This window comes from Spironucleus salmonicida, chromosome 5 (assembly GCF_000497125.1).
Source record: "Spironucleus salmonicida strain ATCC 50377 chromosome 5, whole genome shotgun sequence".
In the NCBI taxonomy this organism is placed as follows: domain Eukaryota; phylum Fornicata; order Diplomonadida; family Hexamitidae; genus Spironucleus; species Spironucleus salmonicida.
In genome coordinates this window covers 152,600-175,591 of record NC_090600.1, presented here as the reverse complement: position 1 = coordinate 175,591, position 22,992 = coordinate 152,600, and the positions used below count along the sequence as shown (strand labels likewise).

At 30.0% G+C, this 22,992-nt stretch overlaps 12 protein-coding genes across 12 annotated transcripts; 5 read left to right on the top strand and 7 right to left on the bottom strand. All coding sequences in view use genetic code 6, as the record gives it.

Annotated features, from left to right (window-relative positions):
* Positions 1-613: 613 nt before the first annotated feature.
* Positions 614-1,483, bottom strand: SS50377_24668 (Cysteine-rich membrane protein 2; the record flags this gene model as incomplete). Its single annotated transcript, XM_067908509.1, has 1 exon — positions 614-1,483. One exon carries the CDS (start codon positions 1,481-1,483, stop codon positions 614-616), a length of 870 nt encoding a protein of 289 aa, XP_067763330.1.
* Positions 1,484-2,596: 1,113 nt separating this feature from the next.
* SS50377_24667 (Tenascin-like protein) lies at positions 2,597-4,420 on the top strand (the record flags this gene model as incomplete). Its single annotated transcript, XM_067908508.1, has 1 exon — positions 2,597-4,420. The coding sequence occupies one exon, from the start codon at positions 2,597-2,599 to the stop codon at positions 4,418-4,420; it is 1,824 nt and encodes a 607-aa protein (XP_067763329.1).
* A 2,540-nt stretch (positions 4,421-6,960) lies between these two features.
* SS50377_24666 (Cysteine-rich membrane protein 1) lies at positions 6,961-7,839 on the bottom strand (the record flags this gene model as incomplete). Its single annotated transcript, XM_067908507.1, has 1 exon — positions 6,961-7,839. One exon carries the CDS (start codon positions 7,837-7,839, stop codon positions 6,961-6,963), a length of 879 nt encoding a protein of 292 aa, XP_067763328.1.
* A 1,201-nt stretch (positions 7,840-9,040) lies between these two features.
* Positions 9,041-9,394, top strand: SS50377_24665 (Cysteine-rich protein; the record flags this gene model as incomplete). The annotated part of the gene is made up of 1 exon (XM_067908506.1): positions 9,041-9,394. The coding sequence occupies one exon, from the start codon at positions 9,041-9,043 to the stop codon at positions 9,392-9,394; it is 354 nt and encodes a 117-aa protein (XP_067763327.1).
* Positions 9,395-9,770: 376 nt separating this feature from the next.
* SS50377_24664 (ABC transporter family protein) lies at positions 9,771-12,533 on the bottom strand (the record flags this gene model as incomplete). The annotated part of the gene is made up of 1 exon (XM_067908505.1): positions 9,771-12,533. One exon carries the CDS (start codon positions 12,531-12,533, stop codon positions 9,771-9,773), a length of 2,763 nt encoding a protein of 920 aa, XP_067763326.1.
* A 64-nt stretch (positions 12,534-12,597) lies between these two features.
* On the bottom strand, positions 12,598-14,442 carry SS50377_24663 (uncharacterized protein; the record flags this gene model as incomplete). Its single annotated transcript, XM_067908504.1, has 1 exon — positions 12,598-14,442. One exon carries the CDS (start codon positions 14,440-14,442, stop codon positions 12,598-12,600), a length of 1,845 nt encoding a protein of 614 aa, XP_067763325.1.
* Positions 14,443-14,639: 197 nt separating this feature from the next.
* Positions 14,640-14,942, bottom strand: SS50377_24662 (uncharacterized protein; the record flags this gene model as incomplete). The annotated part of the gene is made up of 1 exon (XM_067908503.1): positions 14,640-14,942. The coding sequence occupies one exon, from the start codon at positions 14,940-14,942 to the stop codon at positions 14,640-14,642; it is 303 nt and encodes a 100-aa protein (XP_067763324.1).
* Positions 14,943-15,318: 376 nt separating this feature from the next.
* On the top strand, positions 15,319-18,549 carry SS50377_24661 (Isoleucyl-tRNA synthetase; the record flags this gene model as incomplete). Its single annotated transcript, XM_067908502.1, has 1 exon — positions 15,319-18,549. One exon carries the CDS (start codon positions 15,319-15,321, stop codon positions 18,547-18,549), a length of 3,231 nt encoding a protein of 1,076 aa, XP_067763323.1.
* A 459-nt stretch (positions 18,550-19,008) lies between these two features.
* Positions 19,009-19,743, top strand: SS50377_24660 (uncharacterized protein; the record flags this gene model as incomplete). Its single annotated transcript, XM_067908501.1, has 1 exon — positions 19,009-19,743. The coding sequence occupies one exon, from the start codon at positions 19,009-19,011 to the stop codon at positions 19,741-19,743; it is 735 nt and encodes a 244-aa protein (XP_067763322.1).
* A 36-nt stretch (positions 19,744-19,779) lies between these two features.
* On the top strand, positions 19,780-20,760 carry SS50377_24659 (ATPase associated with various cellular activities family protein; the record flags this gene model as incomplete). Its single annotated transcript, XM_067908500.1, has 1 exon — positions 19,780-20,760. The coding sequence occupies one exon, from the start codon at positions 19,780-19,782 to the stop codon at positions 20,758-20,760; it is 981 nt and encodes a 326-aa protein (XP_067763321.1).
* Positions 20,761-20,770: 10 nt separating this feature from the next.
* On the bottom strand, positions 20,771-22,264 carry SS50377_24658 (Aminoacyl-histidine dipeptidase; the record flags this gene model as incomplete). The annotated part of the gene is made up of 1 exon (XM_067908499.1): positions 20,771-22,264. The coding sequence occupies one exon, from the start codon at positions 22,262-22,264 to the stop codon at positions 20,771-20,773; it is 1,494 nt and encodes a 497-aa protein (XP_067763320.1).
* A 276-nt stretch (positions 22,265-22,540) lies between these two features.
* SS50377_24657 (uncharacterized protein) lies at positions 22,541-22,972 on the bottom strand (the record flags this gene model as incomplete). The annotated part of the gene is made up of 1 exon (XM_067908498.1): positions 22,541-22,972. One exon carries the CDS (start codon positions 22,970-22,972, stop codon positions 22,541-22,543), a length of 432 nt encoding a protein of 143 aa, XP_067763319.1.
* Positions 22,973-22,992: the final 20 nt, after the last annotated feature.

Here is a 22,992-nt window from a genome sequence, read left to right as displayed (position 1 = left end):
CTCTACTTGTTGTATATAGATAAATTTCAGTTATTCTTCTTACTTATCAGCAATAAATTTGCAGAAGTATAAATATTGCCAACTATATCTTCAATGTTTACTAAATAAATTGAATAATGATTGTATGATAACTGTTTACATAAACATATGAATACATGAAATGTTAATGAAAAAATACTTCTATTTATTTTTCATTATAACTAATATATTTGGTTTAAAACTCTAAGAAACTAAAATTGACATCTCAGTGGCAAACTATAATCAGTTATGTGATTTATTAATGTTATTTTCATTTTATGACCAATTACTTTTCGTGTATTAAGTAGTTAAGATAAATTTAATAGTTATTATATAATTAAAAAATATATTAGATATAAATATTAATAAATTTAGTATATTTCTATTATTTTTATAAAACAATAAACTTTATATTCATAATCTTATTACTAACTCCAAACAGTAATTTTTAAATATGAAGTATTCATTATGTATTATATTTATATGAATTTCAGTATAAAATCAGGTAAATTAAATTCTGCGTGCTTTTAATTTCTTGATTTTTTTAAGTTTCATTTAATAAATATGTACATTATTTTATAAGTTTAGTAATGAATCATTTCAGGAGATTTATTTTCGCTTTTCCTATAAAATAGTAAGCTAAACTACCTCCTACTACAGCGCAAAGAGCTAAAATTCCTATTACGATTCCAACGATCGCACCACTGCTAATTTTATTATCATTGATCTGCTGCGAAATATAACAATAGGCCCCTATTTGCTCATATCCTGTTTTACAAAATAAGCAGTCTCCATCTTTAGTTTAGTCAAAATTATGAAAGCAGGTAGCACATCCGCTATTATCTGCATTACAGGATGCACAATTCTTCCTACCCTCACAGTAACAGGCAGATGTGAGTCCATCAGAGCACAATATGTTGTTTCCATCTTTACAATACTTTCCATTTACATTTTATAAACAATATTTCTCACAGGTACCATTAATTGAATTTAAATTATATTATCTAATGCATTTATAACAAAATATATTATCTGAACATATTTCACAATTTAACTCACATTTAACACATACCTTTTTACCTGCATCACAGTATCCATTTCCTGTATCTTAACAATCCTTATTGATATTACAGGGCAATTAACATTAATTGCTCTCTTCACTAAAAATGAACCCTTCCGCACATTTTTAGCAAGTATCCAGCTAATCACAAAGCAAGCAATTAGAAGAACAACTTTCGCATTCATTTTTAATAAGAAAAGTTCCAGGAAGACATTTTATACACACACCATTTAAACATTGTTTACAATTTTGTACTTCATTTCGTCTGATGCAGTTGCATCCTTATCCTAGAATCATATCATCAGTGCACGGTTTACACTATACTTAACGGTTAAGACGTTAAGGGCAAAAATAATTTACATTACAGTTTTAACCAGTATCTGAGCAGTAGCCAGATTCTGTCATTTTTGAATTTATTATAGTTTTCTTAAAAAAATATTAGTTATTTTTGTGAAATTTGAAAAAATATTTTGTGGATTTGATTTATGAATAACAAATATATAATGATATAATTACACTTTATCTAATAATTAAGTATATGCAAAATATCTATTCTGATGCTAGTATCTTAAAACTAGTTTTTCATATATATTTATTTGAACTGAAAATAATATATATTCGTGAAATTTTACCCTATAAACGTTAATACATCTATTTATAGTAATTTATTATCCATTCCACGTATACTGAATATATATATTATTATACTATATTTGAAAATCTAGTATGTAAACTAATATGTAAATAGATCAATAAATTCTAGAGTATTAATCATTAAATTACCTTATAATATTTTAAAATCTTCCGCCAAAAATATGTTGTACATACTGTTTTTATTAATAATTTTTTTTTAATCACTTTTAAATATATTTTAACATCTATAGTAAGGTCTCTTAAAATTAAATGATTAGATTGGTATAATAATATGAATGTCTATAACACAAATTAGCCATCTTATTATGATAAAGTGATAATAAACGTAATTATTTAAGTTTATAATTGTTAAATTTAATAAATCAATATTAATAATTAAAGTATTTACGTAATAATTTATAATTATTTTTTATTATTTATGTTTATTCTACTATTAAATTTTTATTAAAGACTTATGTTATATAATAAAATTAAAAAATTTACTTTTCCTATATCTTTAATAGTATTTAAAATATTTACTTTTATAGCTTTTGAAAATAAAAATAATAAACATAACTAAAAGATGCAGATTATTAATTTATTTTTAATAATATTTATGACAAATTGTTATTTTAATTTTAATATCCTATAATATATCATGAGATTTAATAAATAATAATAAGTATTAATCAAATAAATATTTTTAAGTTTCAACTATTTAGCACTAACTGAATACTATTATAACTATTTATTACGTAATACTCTATATATTTATAAATTTACCATAATAGCATATGAAATAAGATTCTTAAATTTAGGAAATATTTTTTAAAAGCTGATAACTAACCTAAGTATTATTATTTTTTTCAAAACGAAACTTCATAAATGACGTGCCCCTAGGGATAATCGTCTATTGGAAGCTAGTGTTACTCTAATGAATGTATCATAGGTAATATTATTTGTGGAGGACATGGTGAATGTTTAAATGAAAGTAATTCATGTCGTTGCTACCATGACTTTACCGGCCGTTAGTGCACTGAATGCTCAGAGGGGATGGTTATGGTAAATAATAAAACTGAGTGTGCTAACGCATCTTGTGTGATAAAAGACACTATTTGCAGCGACAATGGTACATGTTCTAGTGCGAATAAATGCATATGCTCGGGAAATGTTTCTGGAAAATACTGTTAGTGCCAGCCCGGTTTCAAGCAAATTAGTAATTCTAGTGCAGAATGTGCTGAATATCTGTGTGGTGCTTCTGATAATGTATGTTTCGGGCGTTCCACCTGCAAATTACAAGCTGATGTATTTAAGAGAGAATTTGTTTGTGATGGTTGCGGAAAATTTACTGGAAATGATCCAAGATAAGGATGCAGTGGTTGCCTCAAAGGCTATCAAATTATCAAGCCATTTGAAGATAAAGTTTGCGTGGACGAATATTGTATCACTGGGGATACTGTTTGTTACGGCCACGGAGAATGCAACCGCTCTGGCTTTTGCTCATGTTCAGGTAACTTTGACTCCTCGTATAGTTGTTTTTAATGTGAATCAGGGTATAAACTCATTAATGAAATTTGCCTGTAAGATTTCTGTACAACTGGTAAGACATAGTGTAGCGGGCATGGAACTTGCGATTCTGACACTCTATAATGCAGATGTCATTCAACTTTTTCTGGTAATTCATGTTAAAATTGCGAGGATAATATGATATTCCTTAAGAATGAAACGGAATGCGGGTATCCTGAATGTATTTCTAATAATTCCATATGTAATAATAATGGAATTTGTGTAGGACAATACTATATAAGGTGCTAATGCTAAAATGATACTAGTGGTCTTTTCTGTTAATGCCCTAAGGGCTATTCACAACTTTAGTTTGGTTAACTTTAATGCGGGCTAGATCTTTGTATAACTTCGCAAGAATCATGCTTAGGGCGTGGTAGATGTAAACTTATAGGCAATGAATTAGTTTGTGATTCTTGTGGAAGTTATAAATTCAATGATCCAAGAAAAGGATGTGAAGAATGTCTTCCTGGGTCAATTTATTTTGGTTCTTTAATAGCTAAAGACTGCAGACCAGAAAAATGTATAACTGGCGACACGATATGTAACTATAAAGGAGTTTGCCAAAGCTCTGGAATCTGCAAATGTACCGATGACAATGCGGACCCCAATACAGGCTGCAAGTCCTGCCTGGCCAATTATCAGATGTTAAACAACGAATGTATAAACAAAAACTGTATCTATAACAATACTGAGTGCGCAGATAAGGGAAAGTGTGAAAACGGAAACTGCGTGTGCCAAACCCATTTAATAGACAACAATACTAAGTGTAGCACATGTAGTTCAGAGAATGCACTGATAAACGAATTTTGCACGGTATGTAAACCTGGGTTTGAACTTATTCGCGAATAGTGCGTTATGGCAAAATGTGAAGAAGGATAATTGTTCAACTTTGAGATCCTAAGATGTGAGGAAATTGAATAAAAATAATTGGGCTCCGATAGCGGTTTGGTTGCAGGAATCGTTGTCCTAGCGTTGGTACTAGTAGGATTCATCATATTATCAGTATTTTTAATTATCAAGAAAAAGGGAGTCAATACTAGGAGAGATTCTATCGTTATGCCTACCAGAATATAAGAAATTACGCGTTAATAGGCAAATAGTTCTCAGGGGTTAATAAATTAAGTTCCTTAATATGCGAAGTGATGGATAATTAGTTTTATTAATTTACAATAAATTATTATAAACTACTATATTAGTTTAATTTTACCTTATAATAAATATAATAATCGTGACTTTTCTTCATTAATAGTAACTTTTAGGTAATTATTTATCAAGCTTGTATTGTAAAGAAAATTTCTGTGCTATAATGCTTTTGCCTGCCGTTTTTCATATAAAGTAATGTTAATACACTAAATTGTATTTACTTAAACTGTTATTTGTTCAAATAAATTAAAATATTAGCCAAAATGTATATATTTTTATTATCCACATTGTTAAAATAATATTAGCCAAGAATATAATCATTTTTTAGCTCTATGAATATATCAGAAAATTATTTCATAAAATAGTGCATAAATCATTCTCGCAATACTCGAGAAACATAAGTATGCAGTATTGAATACGTTTTAATTATTTATTCTTAATAATTTTATCTTGTTATATAATATATGATTCGACCCTATTAAGAATCGTTTAACATTTTGTTTATTACACAATGTAAACTTACAATATTTTAATAATAAAGTATCATATTTACAATAAAACTATCATATTTAGTTTCTAATATATAAATAGTATATAATCTTTAACAAGTATTATTGCTCTTAGAAGTTCTTAAGTTTTTATAACTATAATTATAGAAATTACTATTATATCTAATAATAATATTAATGTAACTGGTTTTTAACTAATAAATCCCGTATCTAAGTTTTTATTAAGATTATACTAATATTTTAAGTAGTAAATATTTATTCTTAAATCCATCAACCCACTAAGTATATTTACTATAGATATACATTTTACATATTAAATATAACTAGTATTTCTCCTCTGATCTTGTTTATAAGAAGCAAAATTAATTTTATAGCTCAATTTCCATGTAGAAGTAATAACTTAAGCACACTATTTAGCACAAGTCAAAGTAATTATGGTAGCTAAATCATAAACTTGAACGTATTACCAAAAAGTTGACGATTAACATATGTTGATATTAGTATTAGATACTATACATCTATAAAATGCTGTGCCCCAGTATACTTTCTCTGCTATTTAATAATTTAAGTAGACTAAAAAAGTAAATATGCATAATATCTTATGTTTGTCTTTAATAAAGCTATCTGACGATTAAAAATAGTTACTGTTATTAGCAAAATTTCTGCAGCCAATCGGGTACAAGTAAAAGTATCTATAAGAATATAAAAATCAAGCATACGTTTATGATATATTGTAGGAATATATTAGTAATCCTTTAATCTAGTTTGTTATAGTTATAATAGCATTTGGTGTTAAGACTCTTATGTGAAGTATACAGCAAATATATTGTCTAATCTGAATTATTAGTATAACTATAGTTTCCGATTTTACACCTAACTTCTTTTATTGATCAAGTGATAACTGAGTTTTTTAAAGGCAATCTAGTATTTTCATTGTCTCATCATTATAAATGAATAAGATTTATTACTAATTAGCGTCAATATTATATCTAAAATTATTAATGGTTATATATTATATTATAATAAATTTATATTCAATTAAGATAATAATGATACTATACCTAAAATTTCAATAACTATGTAAAAATTAAAAAATGGATAGTTAAACGTAAAGGTAGAAATAATACAAAATTATAGTTTCAGTATTATCTGTATGGGGAAATAAATATTATAAAACTTATAAATATAACTAGGATTTTTGATCTAAAATAATTTATTGCACATTAGTATGTTTGTTTGTCTACGTTAATTTCCATTAAAATTTAAATATTGTATTATGTATAAACAATTTTTATAAAAAATATCTACAATTAATACTGAGGTTATTAATATTGTAAAAACTATATTTAAAATACAATCAGAATAATGATATGTTACCTTTAATTTTCTAATTGAACTAGCAGTTATACTGGTATTTAATTAATGTATTTTAATCATTTATACTTACTAGTTATACTACAAGAAGAAACTATAATAAGATCTAAAATATGTCAATAAACGTATTAGAGTAATTATAATATCATATGTTAAGCAATTTTATCAGAATTTCAAGTATAAATTAAAATAAACAATTATCTTTACATTTTTTACATAAGATAATGATTTCAATACTAAAATATTTATTGTACAAGTTAATTTAATTTAGATTAGAAGCATATTTCTGAAAATTAATATTATTATTAGTCATTCAACATAAACAATAAGAACATTAATACTTATCTGTTAATTTATGCTTATCAATTTAAAGCATCATAGCATTGCGGGTTAATCTTATACTGTGGAATACTAAGTGTTAAGAATAAAATTGATGTTACTATTATTCTAGCTTTTATATTAAATTAATAAATTATTTTCACTAAAAACTAACTATTTGATTACCCTTAAGCGCTCAAAATAAATAAACTTTTATAATAATGAATCATAAATAACCATATGCTGTGTTCAGCCTTAAATAATGGAAGTGATCTTATCTTATTTACCATACCAAACACCAATTCTTATGAAATTTTTAAATTATTATACTTTTCAACCTCATTACGCCTCACTCACTAACAGTTTTTTTGCTCTTCTAACCAAATAATAAGCAACTCCGCATCCAACTACCCCTACTACTGCGACTATTCCAATAACAATTCCAGCAATTGCACCACTACCAATTTTGTTGCTTTCCACTTCTTCAAGTTTCCAGCACAAATCGCCCAATTTTTCATATCCATTAGAACAAGTCTGACATTGGTCGTTGAGATTCTTTTCTATACCTGGCAGGCAGGTAGCACATTTTTTATTATCAACTGTACAAGTAGCACAATTCAAACTCTCACCGCACTTACATGCAGAGTCTATTCCTTCACCGCAGATCTTCTCAACACCATTTTTGCAGTATTATCCATCCTAAAGATTATCACATTTCGGCGTACAGAGACCGTTCAAGGTGGTTGTTTTATTCATAGAATCACAAGCGTTGCATATTTCTACTGAAGAACACAGTTAGCAGCCGGGTGGACACGCCGAACATGACTTTGTTTAACCGTTACAGAGACGATAATTTACGTCTTAGCAGTCTTTGTTAGACTCGCAACTCATCTCGCACTATTATGTTAATGCATTAAGCACATAGTTGTCGGCACACTATATGCAAGATTATTCCTCAAAGCAGTCAATGCAACCTTTTGGACACAGCTTGCACCGTGAATCTGAGTAGTAAGAACCCTTTAGGCATCTTGCGCAGTTGCCTCCATTGCATTCTTTGCAGTTTTCGATTAAATAGTCCTCATCACAGTAGCATCCCTGACCTAGAATAATATTATCAGTGCACGGTAAACATGGGACTTGATTAGAATCTAGTGCAGGGCAGAATTGGTCAATGTTACAAGTAGGTTTATCTTTGGAACATGTTTGCACAGCAGCCATTTTTAGATGAAATATGATAATCGATGATATTAAAGCAATTCTTTCTTTAAGTATTGTGTGCAGTTTTTTAATATGGAAACTAGCTTTGGTGGCTAATATGATAATTTTGTTATTAGAAAAAATAATATAATCAAAAGTTTAAGACAAAAATAGAATATTACTATTTAATTAATGCATAATTTAATATAATTTATAATTTAATATAATTTATAATTTTGATAACCTATTATATAATAATGTATAAGTTAACCAGAATACAAATGAGTTCGACAGCATGCTCATTTGGGCAGCAGTCTTAGCTATTTAAACCGTAAAAATAATAGTGCACTATAAGTCTCAGTGTCATAAACATGCACAGCTTATTTTATATAAAGTTGCATCATACCAGTTCCTCTTTCTATAAGCAAATAAGTTATCGATCGATTTAATGATAACCTTATATTTATGGTGTCATAAATATCATTACTATTCCACAAAAGCTATGCTTTATTTAACGTTAGTAGATTGCCAAAATATTCATATGATGAAATGTTTAAAAATAAAGAGGTAGCATACTTGCAAGTTTTAAGGAACTAATTATTCATATTCCTCAAATTTACTAATATAATATATTAATCTTTATGTTATTGAAGCTACTCTAATATGATTTTATTCTATAGTCCTAATTTACTTTATTTAATTCAATCACTATTACTAAAGTAGTATAGTTACAATTGTCAATATGAAGGGTTTATTAACATTTTGAAGCATATGTCACAAATTACCTAGTTAACTTAATAATATTAATGAAATATAGTTATTAATATAATTAAAAATAAATTAATATAAGACTATGTATATCATTGTTAGTTCAATTATTAAGAATACAAATATAATTATAATTGAAAGAATAATATTACATATATAAATCAAAATTAATGTATAAATACATTGAAACAATTCATATATCCCGAAAAACATCTTAAATTTATAATTAAGTACCGTATACAGTCTTATACTATCAAATCTAGATTTTATCAATAATAATTATATGGTATATATAGTGTTATAATGTAACTATGACGATTCTATAGTAAATTGCATACTCGGTTATAACTTGATAATAACAGGATATATCTTAAAAAATATTCTAGTTTTTCTTAAAATATATAATCAATATTTATATTATTTATTAGGATAATTAATTATATTTTTTACAAGAATGTCAGGTGGTGGTAAGTGTAGAAATTCTTTTAACTAATGCAAAGCTGATTACTTTTGTCCAGATTTTGAAACTACATCGACAGTGGATTGTGTCCCTTGTGCAGAGATCACTCCAGCCCACAAAGGTTGCAACTGTGTAAATAGTGTGATATCTTAAAATTGTAAATCTTGCGTAAACTAGGTGTGTGCCTCATGTTTGGATGGGTTTAACTTCAATGCAACCAAAAACATATGTTTGAAAAAGTAGATATTGTTGATCGGTCTAATCGTACTCCACTGTAACCTAACAAGCTTAGTGGAGGTACAATAACAGGTATCCCAGTTAGTGTTGTTGGATAATGGATGTTATTGATGGTGGTTTAGCTTACTATTTCATTAGAAAATCTAAATTAGCATTACCGAAGTGAAGTATAGTAGTATTATAATAAATAGGAAAGAAATAGTGTTCTTAAATAAAAAGTATAACGAACGTATAACATAGCAGATAAATCCTATAATCAAATTATTTGCTATAATAAAAATAATGATTTACAAATGCAGTATAACGTTAAAACGATTATTTAGAGATTTAAACGACAGTAAATCAGAATTAGACTGCTAATTTAGATTATATTTTGAGACTAAATAATTATACTATGCTATGATCCTGTTTTAAATTTAAAAATTGCATTCATTATTTAATTACTGTATTTATGGTATAGCATACCATTCATAAACCCCCAAATTGTTCACTTCATAACACCTTTGATCATCTCCAGCTTATCAGCATGTCTATTAATAGCCAAAAACACTTCTTCTAGGGTAGTTTAGCGTATGCCCCAACCTTTTACCAAATCTGATGTCTCAACCTATTTTAAAAATTCTTACAAACGCTAAAATTCAACAGTTCGGGCAACTGCTAATGTTAAATGACCTCCTGTACGACCAACTAAAATAGCTTCAGGCATATATTTTTTCACTAATTCATCTCGTACTCTTAATACATCAGAAACTCCAGAAATTGGATCAAATTCACAAGAAATATCGATTCTATAACCCATTCCATATCTTGTTTTTAAATGCGCAGAACTTCCAATGCAACGCAAAATTCCGTGAGCCATGACAGCAATGCGATCAGAAAGTGTATCACATTCTTCCATTGAATGTGTTGTCAGAAGTACAGAGCGGTCTGTTTTAGCTCTTAAAATAACATCCCATATCTTTCTACGTGAGATAGGATCTAGACCAGTTGAAATTTCATCTAACATAAGGATCGGAGGGTTACCAACTAAAGCTAAACACAGTGTTAGACGTCTTCTCATACCGCCTGAAAGGGATACAGATTTGACGTCTTGTGCATCATATAGTCCCACATCTTATAGTCTTAGTTGTGTTAATTTTGCTAAAGCTTCTTTTTTAGATAATTTCTTCAAAAGACCATTACCTTCACTAGCATTACTTTCTTCTTCATCCTCCATTTAAGCTAGACCAGCTCTAAACGCTGCAGTTCTGGCAAGCTTTATTGATTTTATTTCTTCTTCATAAGTTAAACCTCTAAGATTAGCAAAAATACTAATATGTTCAGCTGGTGAAAGATCTGGCCAAAGAACATCAAATTATGGTGCGTATCCAAGCAATTCTGATATCTGACGACGTTATGATGTTGTCGAATATCCCAAAATTTAAACTTCCCCAGAAGTTGCCTTAAGAGATCCTGTGAGAACTGAAAGTGTAGTCGATTTTCCTGCTCCATTAGCACCAAGTAGTCCAACTACTTAATTTTTAGGCATTGCAAATGACAGCTGGTTTACTGCATGCTTTGTATCTTTAAATCCTTTGAAAATAACATTTAAATCATAAATTATAATTGCAGAATCTTTGATCGAGTTGAAATCAGCAGAACCTAAAGGGGATAATATCTTTCTAGATTCAGTACGAACATCTTTGTCCCATTATGTTAAATCGGCTTTTCGTTTATAGGTCGGATAATGTGAAGCTGGTGGAGGGGGTGTTTTAGAAACCCCCCAAAATTCCGGTGAAAAAGGTCCATAAATTGGCAATCTAGAACCGTGTGCAGATGGTGTAATTAAATCAATATAGGCGGCCAAAATTGTCTGTACAATAATACAGATTATGAGCATTCCAATTGAAAAAGCTACAGTTCTTCCACTATCATATGAATCAGGGTTGCAAGGATTTCCTTCACACGCACCAGTGTAATGAACCGAGTCATACCAAGTGAATCCAGGAGGCGTTGTGGGAAGATATTTATCTATAAATGGCAAAGATTTTAAAGATACCAAAAACATTGCTTAGCTTACGTGAGATAAAAAGAATACTTACCAACCTGAAAATTGTGCAAATGGGGGATATATCTTTAAATGATTTGTGCAAAGCGTTCCAATAACGAAAAATCCCACAAAAGCAATAAATATGACGAATGAGAGTACCTTAATATGTGTTACAATTGAAGCTATTAGGAATGCAAAGGTATGTGACGCCAAAAAGAAAAACCAAATGATAACAAAATTAATACCAAAATCAGTGTATTTAAAGTATACATACCCTGAAATTCTCCCAATAATATTAAGCAAAAATGATTAGCAAAAAGAAAGACCAATTGCTATTGTAAACTGGCTAAGCCAGAATGCAGAATCACGGAGTCCTACGGTATGAAGACTTTAGCGGAGTTTCATCTATTTTTCAGATACAATACTGAATGAAAATGCGAAAAATGAAAAAAGGCAAGAGATGCCAAGGACAACAGGAGCACCTGACGCGACTTTATTATAAATTCCGCTCGGGTTAAAATATTCGACATCCGGGAGCTTTTAAAATCCAAATTAATTACTATATTAGCTTATAGGCTTTATTTACTCAATAGAAGATTCTTTGGCTAAGTAATTCATTATAGCGAATTCTATCATATTTTGGGCGACTTATGCATCCCAGAGTCGATCTTTGTTGCGACCTACCTCTTAATCGATAATGAATTATTCGTGGACTCTGAAGTTGTAATCTATTGATACTTGAGTGATTGAATTTATCTTTGCAGAAAAAACAGCCCAGAAGCAATCTTAACAAGCGAGAACAGCTTTTTGGGCATCATCCACATTCCCAAGAGCAAGAAGTTAGGTGTTATCTAGTGCAGGGGTATACATCAGAGCCATCTCTTCCATTAATTTCGTGAGTTCCATCTTTTCAAAAATAGTAGCATTATCTGGGAAATAATATCCTAATATTTTCTGGTCTATATTGAATTGGGTAAGATTTGTCATTGGATAGCTCGCAACAAGACCTTTAACACGGAAACGATCGTCACAGATACTGAGGAAAAGAAATGCTGGCACGAGTATTTCAAGGGCAAGTAAAATTGGATGACGGTACGTTACGATGAAATCTTTACGCAACATAGTTAGATACTGACGCCAAATAATCAAAAATTAATTCGCTTTCTTTTTAGGTTAACTATTTTCTTTTACTATATCCTACGATGATTCATTATCACTCATTAGTTTGGAAGTGGTAGAACAGGGTTTTGAGAATAATTAATTTATATTATATAATAATATAATTTCACTATTTAGATATAACAATAGACGGTAGTAGCTTTGGCCCTTCTGGTTCTTTTTTTCTGATTGGTGCTATGGTTTTTGGTCTTTTAGTTTTAACTTCCATTGTTTCTAATGTTAGAGGTTAAACTTTGTCTTCTTGTTTAATCAATACTTCTGCTGGTATCTCTTCAAAATTTTATGGATCATCAGGATCCACTGGTTCTTATTAAAGTTAATCTTATTATTTTTTATTACCAAGCAATGATTTAGATTGTTTTTGTTCAGATACAACCTAGTTATCTTTTTATTAATGTTCTATACCTATTTCTTATTTATGTTCTAATTTTTTCATAGATTTTGTTAATTTTCTTAATTATGATTCTGAAATTGTAGGTTATTTGCTATTATCATCTTCTTTATTGGTAATGATTTTATCCGGTTCTTACTCTTGTTTCTAATCTTCAAATATATTATTATTATCTTTTTGTATTATTTCTACCGTATTATCAGAATCATTAACTTGCTTCTTTTTAGATAAGAACATTTTCTTCTCTTTTGTTGGGTTCTATATTTTCTCATCGTTGCTTGAAAGTTCAGGGTCGTTATCTTTTATTTCATTATCTTTATTATTACCTATTAGTTTTGCAACATTCAGTTTTTTTCCGAATAATGATTATATTTTTTTTGTATCTAGAATCTACTTATCTTATTCTGATTATTGCTTTTAATCTTCTGTATTATTAAATTATGGCGACGGGATGTCATTTTCTTCTTATTCTACCTCCTATATGTCTTCAATAACTTCCTTAATTTATAAATCCTATTGTTATTATTTATTTTCTAGATTTTCAGGCTATTCAATTTCTTATTAAATCTCATAATTTTCGTTCGACAATTTAATATCAATAATAGTATTTTCTTCTTATTAAATTACTTATGGGTCATTTTCATCATCAGTCAATAATTATTCTAATTTATCCTATAATAGTGGATTTTTATCTTATTAAGTTTATATAGGCGGTTATTTTTATGTTTCAGGTTCTTCTAATTTTAATTCTACTTATATATCTTACTTAGTAACTGATTCTATTTTTATTTCGTCCTTTGAGTTCAATATATTTTTCTATATAAGGTCTATTTCTTTAATATTTTCTTACATCTTTTTAATTTCAGTTTCTAAATCACCTATGATTATATCTTTTTAAAGTATTTCTTTATTCATATTTTCAATAACACCAGCAGTTATTTCACCTTAATTTTTCAGATATTCAATATTTTCTAAAAGTATATCTTATTGCTTAGATTACTAACCAACCTCAATTTTGAGAGTTTTGTTAGTTTATTATACTAACTTTAACTGGAGTGAAATATCAGTGTCTCTATCAACATAAGTACGAATTTATTATTCTAATTATCTTATTTAATTTTAATATTAATCGCATAATTTCATATTTTCATTATCATTTGACTACCTAATTTCCATTTCTAATAGTAATTTTGAATGAGTTTTAGTGAGTTCAGCTAATATTTAATTATATTTCATCTCATATGCTTGTTATAACGTAAGATTATCTCTAGTTTCCAGAAGTTCAAGTTTAGCTTTCTGCAATTACGTATTTTTGATTTCTAATTTACTTTTAAGCTCGGTAATAACTTTTTCCTATACTTTTTCCTTTATTTCTTTTTCATAATGACTATTTTCGGAATAGGTCATTTAGTGTTTATTAATTATTTACCTTAGTTCGCCTGAGTATGTTCTCCATTTATTGACATCAATACCTTATTACTATAATTATTAATAAGCCTTCTATAGTAATAATGAATTTTAAGTATATAAATTTTTCCAATTTTATTCCTCAAGTTCCATTTATTATATTTATAATTAAACTTTACTGATATATAATAGTATATTTTATTTTAATAAATAAATATATATATTATTTATGTTGATTCGCAATATATCGATTCTTTAAATTTTTAAATTATAACCTGATAGTTTTTCACTACAGATTTTCAATACTATATTGATGTCTTTTATATATGAATATGATATTTTATTTTGAATCACTCAATCTACATGTTATTGATAAGGCTACATAGATCTATTATCATCTTATCAACATTATCACTATCGTCTGATTATGGTTCCGATCTGCAGAATTTTAAGTTCTTAGCATCAAAATCCCATCTTTAGCTTATATCGTTTTTCATTCGGAAAAACTTTGCAGTTATTTATTTTGTAGATCGGTTTGGCAAATATCTCTATACCCCAGTCCAGTCTACAGGACTAGTAGTAATATTGTTATCAGCTATAAATTTACAAAGCATTTTTTCTTCTTTTCTAGTCCAGGATGATTATATGGGCATTTTTTAAGTATATAAAAATAAAATTAGCATAGTACATTGAAATGTAAAAGGATAGTTTTTTCGGTCATTATATGCAATTTTAAATGCTATTTAAATGAATTTCTTCAAATAACTCCAAAAACTATCTTCTTTTCAAAATTGCTATACTTAGTTTAAACATCTTTATAATATTAAGAAATAGTGGAATTATAAAGTTAAAAAATAAATTTAATGATTAGTATAGAGTATAGTTCGTTAAGAAACAATGTTATCTACAGTAAATTAAATTGACATAATATAAGATTATGTAGTAATTAAAAAATGAATTTATTTAGTTATAATAATATAATAATTCAGTAATTAAATATTCTACCTTCTCCTTATTTTTCTTTCCTTAATGTTCAACCCTGTTGACTTTGATCTACCTCCCCAATCTCTGAATTTCCCTTAGATGGAAACTTAAGTTCTCAACTATTGGGAAGAGATTGATGCTTTCCAAGAACAGATGAAACTTACAGAACACCTCCCTAAGTTCCACTTTTTTGATGGACCTCCTTTTGCCACGGGCTTACCTCATTATGGTCATTTATTGGCCGGAACTATCAAAGATGTAGTTTGTAGATATTAGTCTTAAAACGGCAGATATGTACCTCGCCGTTTTGGTTGGGATACTCATGGTTTACCTGTTGAGTATGAAATTGACTAGAAGCTTGGTATTACTTCTCCCTAATAGATCCGTGATATGGGTATTCATAACTATAATGAAGAATGCCGCGCTATTGTTACAAGATATGCAGGTGAGTGGGAAACTATTGTTAAGCGTTCTGGAAGGTGGATTGATTTCAAGAACGACTATAAAACTCTCAAACCTGAATTTATGGAGTCTGTTTGGTGGGTATTTAAGTAACTTTGGCAAAAGAATATGGTTTATTAGGGTGTTAAAGTTATGCCTTACTCAACTGGATGTGCTACTTCACTTTCAAACTTTGAAGCAGGTCAAAATTATAAAGATGTTTAGGATCCATGTTGTATCGTTTCATTCCCAGTAATTGGTGAAGATTTCTCTATTTGTGCTTGGACAACTACTCCTTGGACTTTACCATCTAATTTAGCCCTTTGTGTTAATGAAGGTTTTGATTATATTCAAGTTAAAGATCTCGCAACATCGAGCCAATATATAGTATTAGAGAATAGAATCACTGAGCTTTATCCTGAAAATAAAAAGGATAAAACGGTCAAATATGAAATTATTCGCAAAGTTAAAGGTAAAGATTTAGTAGGATTAAAATATTAGCCATTGTTTGACTATTTCAGTGCATATTCTGAAAAATATAACGCTCATCGTGTTCTTTCTGATAATTATGTAACTGCTGATTCCGGTACTGGTATTGTCCACATGGCCCCATTCTTTGGTGAAGACGACTATCGTGTATGTTTACTGGCTGGTATTATCACAAAAGACTCTCCAATCGTTTGTCCTGTAGATGAATCTGGTAAATTCACTGAAGAGGTCACTCATTTCAAAGGAATTTATGTTAAAGATGCTGATAAATCAATTTGCAAACATTTGAAAGAGTCAAAACGCTTATTTTCATAAGCAACTTGCACTCATTCGTACCCTTTCTGTTGGAGATCTGAAACTCCATTAATATACCGCGCGATTCCTTCCTGGTTCGTTCGTGTTGAAGATATCAAAGAAGACCTTATTAGAAATAATAAAAAGGCAGAATGGGTGCCATCTTTTGTGCAGGAAAAACGCTTCCATAACTGGTTAGCAAATGCTCGCGATTGGGCTATCTCAAGGAACCGTTTCTGGGGCTGTCCAATCCCAGTTTGGTCATCAGAAGACGGAAAAGAGCTAATATGTATTGAATCTATCGAAGAACTCCGAAAACTATCAGGTGTCACTGTGACAGACCTCCATAGAGAATTCGTCGACTCTATCGAAATTCCAGATCCTAGAGGCCCTAGCTATCCTCCAATGAAACGTATAGCACCTGTATTCGACTGTTGGTTTGAGTCTGGTTCGATGCCTTATGCACAATCTCACTATCCTTTCTCAGATACTCAATTCAGAGAATAAGAAGATGGTTTAGCTGATTTCATCGCTGAAGGCCTGGACCAAACTAGAGGATGGTTCTACACTCTTCTCATTCTTAGTACAATTCTGTTCGACAAACCGCCTGCAAAACACTGCATTGTGAATGGTTTGGTTTTAGCAGAAAATGGACAGAAAATGAGCAAAAGGCTCAAAAATTATCCGCCAGTTGAAGAAGTTTTGGATAATTATGGTGCTGATGCTATGAGAATGTATTTGTGTTAAAGCCCAGCAGTCAGAGCCTAGGAGCTTAGATTCCGTTATGATGGTGTTAAAGATGTCATTAAAGACGTATTTTTACCATGGTTCAACAGTTTCAGATTCTTCGCATAAAACGTTATCAGATATCAACAGACTAACATAAAATTTGAGATAATAAACTTGACGGAAAAGGTCGAACACGTGATGGATAAGTGGGTTTTAGCTGCATTTGAAAAGCTTACAATCACGGTAAAACGTGAAATGGAAGCATATAAGCTTTATAACGTACTTCCAGAGCTTATTAAATTTTTGAACGATTTGACAAATTGGTACATCCGTTTCAATCGTTCTCGTATGAAAGGCACTGAGTCCTTAAACGACTCCAACGAGTCATTGGTCTGCTTAAATGTTCTCTTTTTTGTACTAATCAATCTTTGTAAATTAATGGCGCCATTTACTCCATTCCTCACTGAGTATATGTATCACTAACTTATGCCGTTACTTCCTGAAGAAGACCGCTTCAAATCAATCCACTTCCACTAAATGCCAGCAATTTAACCAGGAACATTCCAGTTCAATGACCCACTTTTAATTGAAAAAATAGAAGCTATGAAAAACGTTATTATGCTTGGTAGAATGTGCAGGAGAGATAAGTGCAACATTTCATCTTTTAAAGCACCTTTGCGCTCTGTGACGGTCGTTCACGACTCTGAATTGATCATTTCGCATCTCTAGACATTGAAATTTTACATTGCATCAGAACTGAACGTTTTGGATGTAATTCTCGTCTCTGGTGAAGCAAATTACGCGAAAATTGAACTGGAGCCAAATTTCAAAAAAATACGCGAAGTATTTACTGGAAAAGAGCTCGCTGGAGCCATAAAGGCCGTGAAGGAATTTTGCGCTTTGATGGATGCAGATTTGGTCAAAAAATTGAGATATGAAGGCGAAGTTGTATATTAGAACATAACAATTAGTAAAGAGTTTTGTGCTGTAAACCTAGCCCCAATTGCAGAGTTCGGGGCAAGTGCTGACGAAAACGGATTTTTGACGCAATTCGACCTGAAACAGGACGCAGAATTGGTCAAATTGGCGCTCGAAAGAGACTTTTTCAGCAGAATTCAACAGGCCAGGAAGAGCGCCGGGCTCTAGCTGAATGAGAGGAGGAATTTAGCGGTTAAAATCGTTTCCGGGGAAGCTGAAATTGGCGAAATTGTAAAGAAAATCGCTGAGCGCGTGAATGGAGATTTATGCGTTGAAATTGGCTGCTAGGCCGAGGAGGACGATTTCGAGGTTGGCGACGTAAGATGGAGAATCAGCGTGCAGTGAGCAATTTTTCCTATATAATAAGAGGGGTTTAGCTATTATAAAATACGGTATGTTAATGTATAATAATAAGAAGATATAAGTCAAGAATTACTATAAGAATATTTAATGAGTGCCGTTGCTAACTTGTTCAAGAGTAGGGATGCCAGGGGTTGAGGTGAAATTTAGTTATTAGCTTAATAAGGTTTAGCCAGAGGTTAATGTTAGAAATAACAATACCAAAATCGGGTTATCATTGAAGAAAGTCATTCTTTGTGATCCATGAATGGTTTATTTTACTTATTTAGAATTACTAATTTTAGTATGCAGTTAAGTAATCTGAAAAGTTTGGTCTTATAGGTTTATAATTCGTCTTGGTTTGATATAATTTTAGGAATAAATGATTTTACCAAATACAAGGTATTAAAAATTTATAAATTAATTAGATTAATATTATAATATAATATATTTAAGGTTTAATAAATGTCATAGATTTTATCATCAAATGAACCCCCACTGATAGCCTTTATTTCATCTGATTTCAAAGCCTTATAATAAATAGTATAATTATTAATAAAGAAATAACTTAATCAAACCCCGGCTATATATACATAATTGAATTAAAACCATATTTTTCATTAGTCGCTTCATTTTATTGAAAGGTATACATACTAATCATAAGATTTCTATAATAATTAATTTTATGAATAATCTTTCGAGCCAACATTTATATTTGCAAATACTTTACCAAAAATAGCAGTATAAAATATTTAAAAATTAATTTTTCTGACACCGCGATTAGATCAGACACTTCTACTTGAACTAAACACAAATATTAATAAATTGATAATTTGTTAAGATTTTCAAGTGTTTAAGTATTAGAATATACAGGTTATAAATCTTCTGAATATATAATTCGAAATATAACAGATTGTTTTTTAATGTCTGTAAGATTAGCAGATAAATTAGAAAATAATCCAATAGAATATAAGTAGATTTAAACATTTATAAAAGAAGTTTCGCCTCATACTTCGAAGATTCTATTGGTTTGGTCAACTATTGATTATTTTAGGCATTATTTTGGTGGGAATCTCACTCAAAGGTTGCAGAATATAAATGATGAATTAATATGTAATAATAGAGGGTGCGAAGTGGTAAATTGTATCTAGTTTTATTATTTTACTTGGATATTGTTTTTCACTAATTTTTAAATAATGATATTATTATTTTATATTCATATTCTACTACTTCTAAATGGAAATTCATATTATAAACAAAACTGAATTCGATTCTACTTAGATAACTGAACTATCTGAGTATATTCTCAACAATAGTTTATTTCCTCCGTAATAATTTGAATATAGCGATGCTTAAATTAGGATTTTACCTTGTGATAATGTTAAAGTTTTTTAATATTGGTTATCAACAGAATAACCTGAACCATTAGAGATAAATAATACTATTATGTACGTTTCATAACCATTACCACATTAGTAACTCGAAATTTTAAATGATACTCTTAAATTTCCTGAATCAGTTATCAAGAAATTATCTAATTATGTTAAATTTATAATGGCAAATAAATATCCATCTTTACATTTGCACAAGCTATTACTTTTAGCAGGACCTCCAGGAGGCGGTAAAACATCTTTAGCGCTGAAGATATTCTAAAATTGTTCATATTAAATTAAAAACTCTATTCTTATTACTGTTAATGCTCATGCGCTGTTTTCTAAATATTTTTCAGAGTCAGGAAAAATAGTACAGAGATTATTTAACTAAATTATAGAAGAATCTGAATCAAATCCCGTATTTCTTCTTATTGATGAAATTGAAAGCCTGGCTAGTACGCGTAATAATGATAATGAACCTACTGATAGTATTAGAGCCGCGAATGCAGTTCTAACTTAACTTGATTAATTAAGAAATTATCCAAATATAATTACAATCTGCACATCTAACCTAACAGATAAATTAGACCCCGCGTTTATTGATAGATGTGATATTATTTAATAGATAGAATTACCAAATATAACCGAAAGAATAGAAATACTCAAAAGTGTTTGGTCTGGAATAAGCAGTGAAGAGGTAAACAAAGAGCTTGTTAAGTAGGCTAGTGCGAAACTAGAGGGGTACAGTGGTAGAGCTTTAAGAAAAATTGGAATTTAAGCTCTTGTATAGTTAGAAGAAGATTTTAATTAAGAAGATTTTTGGTTATAATTGATAAATTTGTGAAAAATATGTATCACTTAGAAAGCTCCTAGATGATATTCTTGGTGATCTGATAGAATTATTCTACGGTATTGATCTTAATAAGTTCGCGGTCAGAATGGGGATTCTTGATGGTGGGACCGATAGAAATAGCTTCAATATGAGGATATTTCGAGATAATTTCACCGCATTCTAAACCAGCGTGGATAGCTTCAATCTTTACCTCAGAGTCCTTCATCTTCATAACTTTGGCAGTTTCAGATATGGCAATCTTAAGTAAAGCAGACTTAGTATTAGGAGCCCATCCGCCATAAGGATCCTACATATCGCTAGTGGTGAAACCAGCTAAACGGGCTAAAGCATTTAACTGTTATTAAATATAAGGTAGGAAAGAGTTGATAGAGGAACGAGCAAGGAGCAAGAAGAAATTTTGTGATTAATCAACGGAGTTGAAACGAACCTTACCAAGGTTGATAGAAGATTCTGTTAAGCCTTTGACGTCTTAGCTCATCCTTAAAACTGTGGAAGGGACAATATTTAAGAAGTCTACAATCTTTCTAGCATTCTCGTTAGAGATGCATTTACAGTTTTCACAGCAAGCACAGCTGTCATTCACTTCAACAATCATACCAGCATCAGTAGCAGTAAATTCACCTTTGATTAATTCACCTAAAACCTTAGCTTTAGTGAGAAAATCACCCTTTGAAACACCAGAAAAACAAACACATGCAGTAGCATCCATAGGGATAGCGTTGTGGGCAACGCCACCAACAATCTTGCAAAGACCAGCTCCATGAGACACAGCAAGATCAAGCAAACGACCGAGGCACTTAGATGCATTGGCGTGGTATTCACTAGCATCAATGCCAGAGTGACCACCAGAACAAGACTTAACAGTTAATGTTACACAGTCGCAAGATTTGCATTCTTAAATGGGATACTGAGGAATAGTGATGGTTTAGCAGAAACCACCTGAAGAACCAATAGTAATAACACCTAAATCTTCAGAGTCGAGGTTAAGTAAATACTTAGCACTCAATAGATCGCTCTTTAAATGTTAAACACCGTGCATGGTAGTTTCTTCATCCTTAGTGCAGAAAACTTCAATCTTACCAGTTTTGAAAGATTTATCGAATATCAAAGCAAGACCAGTGGCAACACCGATACCATTATCAGCTCCAAGGCTGGTTCCAGTAGCAATAACGACGTCTTCTCCGTCAACCTTAGAAATTTGAGGCTTGATAGGATCTTTGATAAAGTCGTGAGCACAGTCTGAGCGCTTAGAACAGACCATATCAAGATGACCTTAGCAACAGATAACTGGTGCATTTTCAAAACCTGGATCAGCAGGTTTGACAATCAAAAGATTACCAGCTTCACCGTCTTCAACACACTTAAAGCCACGTTACTCAGCACGAGCTCTGATAAAGGCACGAAGGGCATCAATATTTCCTGAACCATGAGGTATTTTGCAGATTTCAAAGAATTCATCCCAAAGTTCTTTGGGTTTGAGATCAGCTAACTGCATTTGGTGAAATGGAAAATAAATCAAGAATTAATTTATACTTAATATATATTTTAAACGCTATCTGTAAAATTTAATATAATTTGTGAATCATTTTTAGTAGTATTAAAACACTTTCATATAAATATTAAATTTTCATAAAAATTGGTTGATAAACTTTGTCAAATTGTAACCAATAAATATTTGATAAAATACTAAATTTAACCAAATATTACGTATACAAGATTTATGTATAATAGAAATATATAAATAATATTTTCTATGGTATATCAAGATTATTCAATCATGAAGTTAAAACTCCGCAATGTCTTCTATCACCAACTGCAAAAACGCTTTTCTCAAATCTAACTTCCCCAAATTTCCCTATGAGCCATAAAATTGACCACTTATAGAAGCATCTTAAAACCATTTTATGAGACTAGGATCAACTTTTCCATCAACAACCTCACGTCTGATTTTGATAAATTTTTCAATTGGCCTACTATCCGCAGAAAAAGTATAAATGGCTGCTAGATCTGGTTTATCTAATTGTGCTAAGTAAGAATAAGAATTTTTATGTTTAAATTTTTAAAATTCAATTGGTTATATATATTTTCCTAATATCCTGTCCAATTTCTGTGTAAATTTACCGATTTATGGCTTGTATTAGTCTTAAAAGGTAAATTTTTTAACGAATGGACTCGCAAAATGATGGGCTAACGAACCAAACATTTTCACATTATTATACAAAA